The 12,901-nt window shown below is 53.9% G+C and overlaps 3 protein-coding genes; 2 read left to right on the top strand and 1 right to left on the bottom strand.

Annotated features, from left to right (window-relative positions):
- Nucleotides 1–4,660: 4,660 nt before the first annotated feature.
- On the bottom strand, nucleotides 4,661–6,709 carry CHC_T00010304001 (WD-40 repeat-containing protein). The gene has a single exon (XM_005718182.1). It carries the CDS (start codon nucleotides 6,707–6,709, stop codon nucleotides 4,661–4,663), a length of 2,049 nt encoding a protein of 682 aa, XP_005718239.1.
- A 2,358-nt stretch (nucleotides 6,710–9,067) lies between these two features.
- CHC_T00000954001 (hypothetical protein) lies at nucleotides 9,068–9,336 on the top strand. XM_005718181.1 is given in 2 exon segments: nucleotides 9,068–9,268; nucleotides 9,269–9,336. 1 exon segment carries the CDS (start codon nucleotides 9,068–9,070, stop codon nucleotides 9,266–9,268), a length of 201 nt encoding a protein of 66 aa, XP_005718238.1. The 3' UTR covers nucleotides 9,269–9,336.
- A 2,905-nt stretch (nucleotides 9,337–12,241) lies between these two features.
- Nucleotides 12,242–12,763, top strand: CHC_T00000953001 (hypothetical protein). The gene has a single exon (XM_005718180.1). It carries the CDS (start codon nucleotides 12,242–12,244, stop codon nucleotides 12,761–12,763), a length of 522 nt encoding a protein of 173 aa, XP_005718237.1.
- The last annotated feature ends 138 nt before the right edge of the window (nucleotides 12,764–12,901 follow it).

Below are 12,901 nucleotides of genomic sequence, written 5' to 3'. Positions count from 1 at the left end.
GGCAGATGTCACCGTCTCCAGTGGAGGCGGTGACATCTGCCCTGCATGTATTCATGAGGTGACGCTTAGTGTGCGGTGCCATCAAGAGGGCTGCAATTGGCCTGACATAAGCGAAAGAGAGAAGGAGATGGAAAAAGTCTCTGATCACGATACGAGGTCAGGTTCATGTGCTACTGAACGACAATCTGGCTTATTCGTGAAGACTATTCATAGAAAGCATCTGCAACTGAAATGCCATCGAAACTCAAGGTGCAAGGAAAGTGGAGGTCTCTTTTACTTCATCCATCCTGCATGTCAGGCGGCTCTAGTGCTCTCAGAAATCTGCTCTCTTTCTTCATCCACCACCTCGCCTCCTCCAACCCGGCATACAAGACCAAATCACGTGCAAGAGAGAAAGGGTCCCATGATATATCTAATGCGGCTTCGGAACCGGTCCATAGATCTTGAAGTTGGACGCGCAGCTCGCCGCCCTCAAGTAGCACAAGCTACAGTACTGCTTCCCATCGCTTCCGAAGGGCCCATCCTCCAAGCAGACGGCCAAGCACACAAAGTCACAGTCCGGCCCCGGGAAGCCGTCTGATCTAGTCGCCCAGCTGCCGCAGAACGCGACATCAGCGTTGCCCTCAGCCACGGAGCAAATCCCCTTGGCGCCCGTCTTGGAGCAGAACTCCACCGAGCACTTGGGCGGCGGGCCGGGCAGCTTCTTGCAAACGCCGCGGTTGGGCCGGTCGGCGGCGGGGAAGCCGAAGTCGAAGATCACGCATGTGGCGTGCCGCCCGCACGGGAAGGGGGAAGGCGGTACGAGCCCGCCGCCGGTCGAGCAGAGCAGGCCGGAGGGGACAGGAGAGGCGGCGAAGCTCACGGTGGCCAGGGTGAGGGCGAGGAGGGCGGTGAAGCAATTCATCCTGGGGACGGTTTGCTGGCGCTGGCGGTCGGGGTCTGGCGGTAGTGGAGGGGGGATGCTGCGCAGAAGGGCTTGGTGTCTGTGCGGGGAATGCCCATATTTATGTTGTCCTCGTTGACGACGCGTCCAGATCCCTTCCAAGGGACTGAGATTTTTTAGCTGCACTACTGTGTGCACATGCACATCGGGTCATGGAAGATACGGAAGGTGAGCAACATCTCAGCCGTAGGTTTGGAGGTTTTGCGACCGTGTCTTCGCGGTGCATGTCGAAACTTTCATCCGGTGTGAATGGAAGTGTCGAGGGAAAAAGTTGGGTCGCTTCTAGATTGCTCACTGAGCAGCTTCAAGTTCCCTGAAAAAGTTTTGTGTATGAGTTCCGATCCGGGTGAGGTAGAAAAGAAAGCAAGTTGCTGGAACTATTATTGACTTGCAAGCCTTGATTTCGTCCGATCTAATGTTCCATGACGAGATGGACTACCACATGACGTGTGTGGCTCCATTCAACATAAAAATTGGACTTTTGTGTGGAAGGAAGTAGAAGACAAGACGAGAGCGTTTGTGAATTGACAAATGGTGGAGCGTTCAAACAGAGATAAAGGTGCGAAGAGTCGGAATTGAAATTATTCGTTTTCGCATTGTTGCTTTTCAGGTCGCCAGTTTTTCATGTCACCAGACTGTACTTTTTTTCAGTACCACAGGCGTATTTGATATGGGCAGCAGGAACAACTCACACCCTCGCAGCTCACACCATCGCAGCCAGGCAGCGTGAGCTGGCGCATTTCATCATACGTGGCGACGCAGAACAGTACGTGAAGTGGCGCGGCTCTTGAAAGCCGTACCGCCTCTCGTTCGAAAGTGGGAAGGGTTGTACTCGATATGAGCTTTGGGGTTGTAGAGAATGAATAAAGATGAAGGTGCAGGACAGCAGCTGCCGCTCTTCTTTTCTACTTTATGCAGCTGTCGATGGCCACCAGTATTTGATGTATGAGCTTAACTACAATAATGTTACAACTGTTCAAAACTACGGAGCAACAGGTTGCCCCTGGTGCTAAGACACGTACTAACGCAGGGTGCCTCTCAGCATATCTGGTATAAACTTTATACCGTTCCTCTCAGAAAACCAAAATCATCATCCGCAGGCCCAAGATGCTGTGAGAATCTTTGCTGTAAAACAGACGAGTGCGGGCTATGTGCATTGAAATCATGTGGAGAACAGAACAACTACAGTATTAACCTTGCATGTAGTGTCTCTAGATGACACGTGACCGGATAAGCGGATAATTCTCAACAGTTTTCCGGGGTTGTATTTTCTCGACACGACGGGAAAAGAAATCCTTTACTACCGTACTTGATTGCTCCGTTGCGGAAGGATAGATTTTAGTGAGAGCAGCATGCTTTCAGGTCGCTTTTAGAAATGCCCTTGAAAGTTTTGCATTGAAACCAATTTTGGTTGCTTCGAAACCAAAACGCCTGTTTGAAAAGCATTGTAGTTCTTAAACTCCATTGTCAACATTGCTGCGCGTTTTGAGGTTCAGAATGCGATGTTGGCGCCACATGGTATTCCTACCTTCGTAACAGCAGGTGGCGGGGTTCGGCCAGCCGGGACCGGGACAAAAGCTTCGGGAGGCGCGCGGATCCGCAGGGACGATGCGGTAGGCACGACTGTGCGGCGGCAGCGGCAAGCAGGCGGCAGCGGCAAGCAGGCGGCAGCGTCTTCGGTTTTCGGGGGACGGGCTTATTCACGGGGTGGTTCCGACAGGCGGAGAGACGCGGGCGCGTCTGCGTTCGTGAAGGGCGTCAAAAGATGAAATGCGGGGAGACATGCCGTGTCGCCTGGACTTGCGCCGAGGTGGGTGCCGTTTACTGAAGAGGTAAGCTTCGCAGTGCAACACGTGACAAAGCGTGCTTCGTGATTGTGCATGGAAGTAGTACCCTTGGGTAGCACTGCGTCTACCTACTGTACGTGGGGCTGCGGTATCTCTCCCTGCACCGCGATTTATTTCTGCCATGCACACCCCGCGGGCTGCAACTGTCTGGGTAAGGAGTTTTTCGTTGGCACACTTGCATGAAAAGAAGACCGGCTTAGCCGTACAGGTTGCACAGATCTACAGGTGCTGCACGATGCTCTCCCAGCGCCGGCTACTCCATATGGTCCAGCGTTGCATCTGCTGCCATCGCGCGGATCTCGAGGGCAGGGAGTGGTTTAGACTCTAAACCATGAATAAACCACTCCCTGCTCTCGAGAGCTCGAGAGCTCGAGAGCTCTGAAGAGCTGCTGCGCCACCGATGCGCCTGCCTTGCATGAGGACTTGACTGGCTCGCCGAGAAGCTGCGCTCCTACCTACGAACTTCGTAGCCGCCATTTGCCTTATTCGTAGGCTACGAATAGGGCAAATGGCGGCGACCACTCCGTACTACGAAGGTAGTAGTAGGAGCGCAGTTTCTCGGAGTGGTACGAAGGTAGTAGTAGGAGCGTAGGTAGTAGTAGGAGCGTGTGGTGCAAGATCGATGCCTCCGTTTACTGATGCCTATCGTGTCTCTACCTTATACTGTAAGGGAATGGGAGGGATCAGTGAGACGGTGGTGAATAAAGATGATCTAATTGCGCTGTCATGCGTGTGCTACGTGTGCACGTATGGCTCTCATGACAGAGCGCAGTTTCTCGGAGTGGTCGCCGCCATTTGCCTTATCACGACTCGGTGTGAGTCATTGGCGCCCGTCCTGCGCTATGGCAGTGGTCCACCCCTGGAAATTTGGATAAATAAACCCACACTTGCACTAGGGAATGCGACAAGTGTCTTAATGTCACTGGTTTTCATGTACCGGTTTCATTTTCAGAAAAGACGTCAAAATCTCAACCATTTTCAGATTCACGACACCACCTGTCTGCGTGCCCTGTCTGCGTGCCCTGTCTGCGTGTCATGAGAGCCATACACGTGCGGTACACGTAGTACACGCATGACAGCGCCATCGCTGTACCTCCAGCCCCGGCTGGAGATCTCCGCGGGCGCCACCAGCGTAGCGCAGGAGCTCGGCAAACGCGGCAACGTCGGCCCCACTTCCGACGCAGGTAACCGCGTCGGTGCCCGCGTCGGTGCTAGGCATACGCGCGCGAGGGGGTAGGCGGAGGAAAATGAGCGCCGCGGCCGCGACCGTGGTCAAGGCGGCCGGCAGCGACGGCCGCGCATCGCGCCGATGGATTTGCGAGGGACGCGCGTAGCGGCCCGGGTGGCGCGCCTGGCCGACTGCGCCGAACGAAGGACGGGTTTCGCCGCGGTAAACGCCGGCGCTTGGGCGCTCGGGGCGCGACGCCGGCCGACGTCAACACCCCGCCGGCCGGGACACCTGCACGCCAGCGGCGCACGGCAACGTGCAACCCTACCGGCGGCGGCGCGGCGTGGCGCGAGCGGCGGGCGGGGCGTTGACACGGAGGGAGAGCCTCCGTCGGCATCATCGCGGGCGAATGCAACGGATTCTCAAACGACCGGCGACGACGAGATCAAGATAAGAACGAAATGATGAAGGCTCTGCACAGCGGGGGAGCGACGATCGGGATGCATCGGGTCGTCCTCCTCTGATCTACGTCTCTGGCCCCGGTTTGGTCGCGTTCTCTACAACCGTCCGCTACGCTGTCCGTGCCATGGACACTCGCCTCACTAACGTGCACCGCGTCCACTTTATGGACCAGGAGAGTCAGATTCTGTACTATGGTTATGCTATTAACGCCTCCAGAACGTTCACCCGTCGCCCACCAGCTCATCGTACAAGCCTCAAGATAGCTACCATGCCATTTCTAAGACCGACACCCACAATCCCACGTCGATGATCGACGTGAAACACGGCTTTCTCCACTGCGACGTCGAATCGTGCCAGAACAACTTCCACACCATCGTGGCGACGGTACATGATCTTGTTTTCGTCATCACAGTATATATCCCGCACCTCCCTGGTAGGCATGATGCTGACGCTGGCATCATTCTCTATCACCAGCGAACGAAAGCAGGCCCTCTGCCAATCGATGTCGGTCATGATCTTGTCGCAAGTGCCCTTGGCCACATCCCACACTCGAACTGTATCGTCCCAAGACCCTGAGATAACGCGTCCTCCGTCTGCTCCGATCGCTACCTTCCGGACACCTTCCGTGTGTCCGGTAAGTGCCTTGCCGGATTGTGCTCCAGCCTGCAAGTCCCAAAGCCGCACTGTCTTGTCCTCTCCCCCAGATACCGCCCATTCCCCATCGGCGCTTATCGCAACGCTCCACACCCATCCTTCATGTCCACGGAAGGCTCTGCATATTTGTGCCCCGCTCTCTGTATCCCAAGCACGAACGCTTCCGTCTTTCGAACCAGATACAGTACGTCGTCCATCGGAGCTTACGGCAACGCTCCACACCGGTCGAGTGTGACCAATCATCGCTTTCCCGACACGTAGCCCGGTCTCCACATCCCAAGCCAACACCGAGTTGTCAAATGATCCAGAGACCGCACGACTTCCGTCAGTGTTGATCCCAACGCATCGTACCGGGCCTGTGTGTCCGGTTGTGGTGACTTCTAAACCCTTCTTCAGATCCCATATCCGGGTGCTTCCGTCATATGAACCCGAGATTGCATGATTCCCATCAGAGCTTGTTGCCACGCAACTTACATCACTTGTGTGGCCAGCCATTGCTTCGCCGACCTGCAACCCCGTATTCACATCCCAGACCCGTACGGTCTTGTCGTCCGACCCTGACACCACCAAACTTCCGTTCCCACTCATAACAACGCTCCTAACCCAGTCTGTGTGGCCAGTCAGTATTTGTCCGACTTGCGTCTGCGTCTTTGTGTCCCACACAACCGCAGCATTGTCCTCAGACCGTGATACGGCACGAGTTCCATCATCGCTTATTGCAACACTCGACAACGATTCAGTATGCCTAGTCATTGCCTTTCCTACTTGCGACCCACTTTCCGCGTTCCAGATCACGACTCGTCCGTTAGAACAACCAGACACCGCCATCCCCCCGTTCGCAGATGCTGCGACGCTCTCAATTGGAGTTCCATCACCTTGGAATGTTTCGCCAGCCTGCAACCCGGTGTCCACGTCCCAAAACATTATCGTCCCATCGCTGGAGCCAGAAATCGCTCGTCTCCCGTTTGCACTCATCGCAACGCTCTCTACACCACCGCTGTGCCCGCTCTTACTGTCCCCCACTCTTGATCCCGACTTTGTGTCCCATAGTAGCACTTCGCCGTCACCTGACCCAGATATCGCACGTGTACCGTCAGAGCTCATCGCAACACTCCACACTCCACTCGTATGGTCCGATAGCAAGCTCCGCAATCGTAATCCCCTCTCCACATCCCAAACTTGCACGCTGCGGTTCTCGGATCCAGAGAGAGCAAACCTCCCATCCCCGTCGATCGCAACGCTGTTCACACGACTCCCGTCCCCAGCCTTCGCCTCCCCAAGCTGAGATCCCGTTCCCACATCCCAGCAGCGAATCCATCCATCATCACACCCAGAAATCGCACGTCTTCCATTCGCACTCATCGCCACACTTAGCACAGCTGCCCTGGGAACGGGCATCGGATTCCCAATTTCATTACCGCTCTGCGCGTCCCATGTCCGAACCGTTCTGTCCTCCGAACCCGACACAACACGTTTCCCGTTTTCGCTAACTGAAATGCACGTCACTGCCGCACTGTGACTGGTCTTGGCTGCATCCTCCTTCCATCCCATCTCCACGTCCCACATCCTCAATGTCCTGTCATCTGATCCTGATAAAGCTCGGGTCCCGTCTGTATTCATCGCGACGCTGTACATATGAATATGACTACCATTGTCATATTTATGGACATGCAATACTGAGCTTGTTGCATGTCACTTGCTGCTGGCTCAACTTGTCCAGATTGTTACTGACTCAACCTGTCCAAATGGTTAGTGACTCAACTTGTCCAAATTGCTACAGACACCTTACGTGTCGTATGAAGATAAGCAAGTTAAGAAATACTCTAGCCTAGTAAAGAGTATATAACCAACTCTGAATGACTGTCCCCATTGAATAAAAAGACAACCGAGTACCCGTTCTACTCCGTTCACAGTACCTGTTCTCGCCCTCGCTCTGCTCTGCTCTCGCCCTCGCTCTGCTCCGCTCTGCTCTACCCTGCTCTGTCCCTGCCCGTCCTGCCTCACACCAATCAATCGCTCTGTACGTCTGACGTCGTCTGCCCCCCTGTTACGCATAACTCTCTTAGTACACACTACCGGTGTGCCTAGTCATCGCGTTCCCGATTTGTGACTGTGTCTCAAGGTCCCAGAGCCGTATGGTCGTGTCCGGTGACCCAGATACTGCCCGTTTTCCGTCCTTGCTCATTGCGACGCTCGTTACCCCGGCTCCGTGTCCAGTCATACTCTTGCCGACTTGTGACCCCGTCTTCACGTCCCAAAGTCGCACTGTCTTGTCGAATGACCCTGATAGCACCTGTCCTCCATCCCCGCGTATGGCAACGCTGCTCACGTTACGCGTGTGCCCCGTTATCGTCGCCCCGAGCTGTGACCCTGCCCTCACATCCCATACCCGAATATTCCCATCAACTGACCCGGATACCAAAAATCTCCCGTTTGAGCTTAACGCAATGCTTTCAGCGAGGCTGAAGTCACCGCCTACCGTAGCCTAGAGTTCTGAACCATCATCTACGCTCCATACATGCACACTTCCGTTAGTACCCCCACACGCTAATAGCTTCCCGTCCGAGCTCAAAACAAGACTCGCCACCCAAAAATTAGCTGTCTGAAATTTGTTGATGACGTTCTTTTCTGACACACTCCAGACCATTACCGTACCATTAATGTATCCAACAGCTACGCGTTCTCCACTTCCACACATACATGCTCCAACGAGCCGCACGGGGTCACCTCTTGCGCTAGCACTTGAGGTCTGACCTGAATTTGTGCTATATACTTGCGAGTGTGTCCTTAAGTGCATGCATGTTTCTATCACCTTCCCAAAACAATTCTCAATTCTCGCAATCCATCGCCTTGCTCGGCTCAAACGCCGTCCTTGCCATGTTTCTTCTGCTTCTGCAGATTGGCGTGATGACTCATTCATGGATTCACTTTGCTCTAATGATGTATCCATCCGTATCGTTTCACTCATATCTCCATCTTGCATCAATACCTGCCCCCCATCAGAATGGCTCAAATTTGGTACTTGTTCTGCTTCTTCTGCTTCCGTAGATGGGGCTGATGACTGACTCATGAATTCATGCCACAACGTACCCGGCTCCACAGTTTCACTCACGTGGCCACCCTGCATCGACATCTGCCCCCTCTCACAATCGGCGTTTAGGAACACGACTTCGACATGCTTCTCCTCAGAGAATTTTAAAACTGCTACCTCGCTTTGAAAATCCCTCCACGTGCATGCAATGACTGCCTTATGCGCTTCTAACCCCACTGATACTCTCCATTTCCATCTTCCCATCCTTTCTCTGTATTGATCCGGGACCGTAAACACCTCTAACATATTTCCGCCGGCTCGATGCAAGCACTCATTCAAAGGACATACCCATGGTCCCGGAGCCCAATCCTCCATATCCGACAAGAACTTTCGCACGCTCTTCAGTGACAACTTCTTGTACATTGTACGAGCGTAGAGTTGAAAGCATATCCCACCAGTGCTCTCGTCACAAAACGGCACACTCAGACGCGCAGCTTTCATCACCATTTCCATTCCACATAACGTGTCCTTGTCAACTTCATCCTTGCCCTCGCCCTTACTTCCGCTCCTGTCTTTCCAAGATCTGATCAGGTCTTTGACAGCTCTTTCGTACTGCAGCACCGCCTTCCACTGCAACATTTTCGTCACCCACCAAGGACTCAGCACCAAAGCCTTCGCGTCTTCGAACCGTTCCGCCCTCATCAGTAGCCGATAAATGTTTTCCACTACGTACTCCTCTCTCATCCCCCTCATATCCGAGCCCCCACCTTCCACTGCTGCCGCAATCACACCTCTCCCGCTGCAATATTTGTTCACTAACTTCATGCACCAAGACATGCACCCTTCATTCTCTTCCGCCTCACGCACCGCAAATTCGTGCGTCAAATCGTGTAGACGAAGTCCTGCAGCACAACCTCTGTATTCAGTGTCTACCAACCCAACCCTGTTCATATCCAATACATATGCACTCGCAGCATCCGTGTCCTCCGTCGCCCACAAGTCGCATAACACTGACACCGGAATCCAGTCCTGCTTCTTCATCACACACAACCCCCCGGTGCATTTCCCTAAAGGACAGACCCTGTTGCGTCTCCTCTCCTTCGCTTAGCTACCTACAGTCTGCTTGCTTATGTAGTGTCACCGCGTTGCTCGCTACCCGCTAGTGTTGCTCACATCTCTAACCGTTACTGACAGTACTTGCTTGCTGAACTAAAAGCTAACGGTCGCTTAATGCTAAGGCGCTGAGTGTAGCTCCTGCCCGATGCTTCAAAGTCGCTGACTTCGTCCCTCTTCTGCTTTGCATTGCTTTGCGGTACCGTGCCCGTTCGTTATCCGTGCCCGTTTGTTATCCGTGTCCGTGGCAATCGATGCTCGCGGAAATCTATGCATTGTGTCCGACGTGTAATCGGTGGCCCTCACACTTGTCACAACAGTATATGCGCGCTTTATGTGTTTATTGAGCTTTAAAAAGTCAAAATCGGTGAAGGACTGGGTAGGATACGGCCTTTTCACCAGACATGCCTAGAAAAAAACCGTCACTTGCCACATTTTATCATGAACTCTTATGCCTGGCGCCTGGAGCAGAAGGGACACGTCCGAATCTGTGATTCAGATTTGGGCATTACAGAAGGTTTTGATAGGAACATGAGGCAACTGATTTAGGATATCTGTAATTCTTTTTACAAATTCACGCCTACGGATCGCACCGACAGCTTCCACTGCCGGACCCCTGCCGGCCGCCTGCCTGAAACCCCCCCCTTTGTCACCCCTGTCCTCGCCCGGCCCGTCTTGCTGGCGTTGGCACCAACGCTTCTGAATCCGGGGACATTCCGCCACCAAGCGCGTGCGGGCAATCATCGCTCGGCCGTCCCTGTGTTGGGGTCTCTCGGCGACCTGCGCCGTCTCTGCCGGGTTGGCGGCACTGAATGGCTTGAGACAGTCGCGCGTCACTTCGCATGTGGGCGAGCATTTTGTCTTGTCCATCAAAGCTCACAGACCGGTTCACGCCGCGACGGTGTCCAACAAGTCCAGCTGCCCACTCGGCGCGTGACTCGACTTGGGGGGACCTTCAGGCGGGGTTACGTGCCCACCGGGGGGGTACTGTAAACTTTACTCGTATCGTCCTGCGGCTTTCGTTGCAGTACTGTACTGTAATACCGATGGACTGGACAAGCCCCTGGAATACAGCACTGTATCATACGCCTCCCTGGAGTCCCTTGCAGCCCTCGTTGCAGCCTCGTTGCTGTCGTAAAATTCTTGTCAGTGCGTCGCGAGAGCACCCTTACTAAACTCACGATGTGCCAACACCGCAGCAACAATCCGCACAACCGCCGCCCTCTCCCTTGACGAATGAATGTAGGAAATCGCTCCGAAAATCACTGTCAAGCGGGCACATGCCCTAAAATTGCTGTAGCCCACTGAACGTACTGCACATATTCGCAACGCCAAGAGTGGAAGCAAACCTTCCCCGCCCCCTCTGCGAGAAGACCACGAACGACAAACAACGACGAACAACGACTAACAACAACAAGAGAGAAAGAGATTCGGAGAGAGGGAGATATTGACAAGACCAAGCGCCGCTTTGCCACCGCCACCTACTCGAATCCGAACAACGCCCCATAATCCCAGACACCATGGCTGATCCATACAGTATCTTGGGCCTCACCGGCCCGGCTGAGCAAGTCGTCCGCCTCATCGCAAGTCTCATCGCTCGACACCAAGCCTACAAGAGAAACAAGACGCTCTCTACCGAAATGCTCACCGCGTACACCAACTTGCAGAGAGACATCACGGAGCTTGAAAACATGCCGATCCATGGAACGTCGTCGCAGCACACGGGCTTGCTCCGACGTGAAATCGCGGACATCTCAAGCTTCATATTGAAGTCCTTCGCTGAGCTGCAGAAAGAGTCGAAAGACCCAAAAGCGAGACTCGGTGCGTTCGCCTCTGCAATGGGAGATAGAGAAGTCCTAGAGAAGCGAAAGCAAGAAGCGGACCGCCTTCACAAACGTATTGTACAAGCAAGCACGGGCATCGATACTCGCACGGCCGTCGAGTCGATCAGACGAGGCACGGGTAATATGTTCAGGGCGTCGATAAGAGCCGAACATAATCCTGCGTCGATATGTGTGAAGCTTGATTCTCGGGGGAGCGATGGATTACCAAACACGTGTGAGTCGCGTCTAAAAGCGGCTGTGCTACGGAGAGATAGGAACAAGCAAGTGGGTGCGACAGCAGTGGGACAGGGCGGAGTCGGGAAGACATGTGCTCTACGAGCGATCGCGCACGACGTTGAGATTATGGCAGAGTTCTCGGGAGGAGTGTACTTCATGTCGTTGGGGAAAGATGGAAACGTGGGACGGCTGATTGAAGAACTGTGTCTGATTGTGGAAGCGTCCGGTGGGAACCAGACGGCTGTGGAAATGCGAGAGCAGAGCGAGTTTGAAAGGGTGTTAGCGAAGGTACAAGCGTGGTTTTGTAGTCATGTGTGCCTGTTCATCATTGATGATGTGTGGGTGGTGAATGATATAGACGCGAATATCCTTCAAAAGTTGTCTGTTCTGGCTGAGACTGCGGGGGGCAGCGGGGGAAGGAGCAGACTACTGTACTCCACGAGGGATAAGGAGCTGCGTCAGATTGGGGAGCGGGTTGCTTTCGAGCCGAGGGAGAAGGTAGGGAAAGAAGCAGTTGAGATGCTTGTGCACGCGAGTGAGGCAAATGGAGAGGAAGTGGATGATGCGAGATGCAAGGAAGCCGTGGGTGAAATACTGAAAATGTGTGGCGGATTGCCGCTTGCGCTGAACGTGGCGGGAACGAGCGTGAGGTACATGAGGGAAAGATGGGAGGGAGAAGTAACAGAAGCATGGGGGGCGTACCTTTCGAGGATGAAGAGTCGTAACACGATTCGCAGGGAGAGTCCGAAGGACGGATATTCGTCGTTGGATGGGACATTGCATACGTCACTAGATATCCTGGAGTCGGATGTGGGAAGGAGTGGGGAGACGGTTGATGAGTTTTCGTTTCGAAAGATGCACCGGAGTCTGTGCATTATGAAGAAGCAAGACCGGATACCTTTGAGCTTGGTTGGAGATTTGTGGGAGATGGACGAGGAGCGGACGGAAAGGTGTTCAAAGGAGATGGAAAGGGTTGGACTAGTAGAAGTGCAGTATGAGAAGGATTGTGGTGGGTTGCGGGTGCATGATCTGACGCACGATTTCGCGGTGGAAGAAGCGAAGAAGAAGGAGGGTGTAGAAGAGTGGTATAAGAAGATGGCGTATGTGTGCAGGGCAGGAGGAGGGTTGCTTGCGATGAGTGAGGACCGAGACGGAGAGGGGAAGAGCGCACGGGAGAAGTATGTTCTCGAGAATATATATCGTGTTTTGAAGCAGGGTGGGTATGTAGAGGAGCTGAAGAGGCTATTTTTGAGTGCGCGATGGGTGAAGACAGTGATACGGAGAGGCGGGGTTTGGCAATACGAGGAAGCTGTGAAGGGATTGAGTAGAGACTTGAAGGGGAAAAGAGGAAGCGGGAAGATGGGAATGGGACGGGGAGATGAGGATGCAGTGGATGGAATGGTTTTGATGATGCGGGCTGCGCGACTGAGTGTACCGTTTTGTGGTGCAAGTAATGCCGGGATTTACTTTCAATTGTATGGGTGAGTGAAGCACAAGGCACGGGATTCAGGTTGTGTACGAAAGATGATGAAGGAAATCGAGAGATACGCATCACGGCCGTGGGTGTGGCCTGAGTGAGTGTGTAGCGCGAGCCGATGGAAGGTTGGTGGAGCAGATTGTTCT

The sequence above is a fragment of the Chondrus crispus genome, genomic scaffold, assembly GCF_000350225.1.
Source record: "Chondrus crispus Stackhouse genomic scaffold, scaffold_376, whole genome shotgun sequence".
Taxonomy (NCBI): domain Eukaryota; phylum Rhodophyta; class Florideophyceae; order Gigartinales; family Gigartinaceae; genus Chondrus; species Chondrus crispus.
Note: the sequence above shows the minus strand (reverse complement) of the source record. Positions and strands in the feature narration are given on the sequence as shown.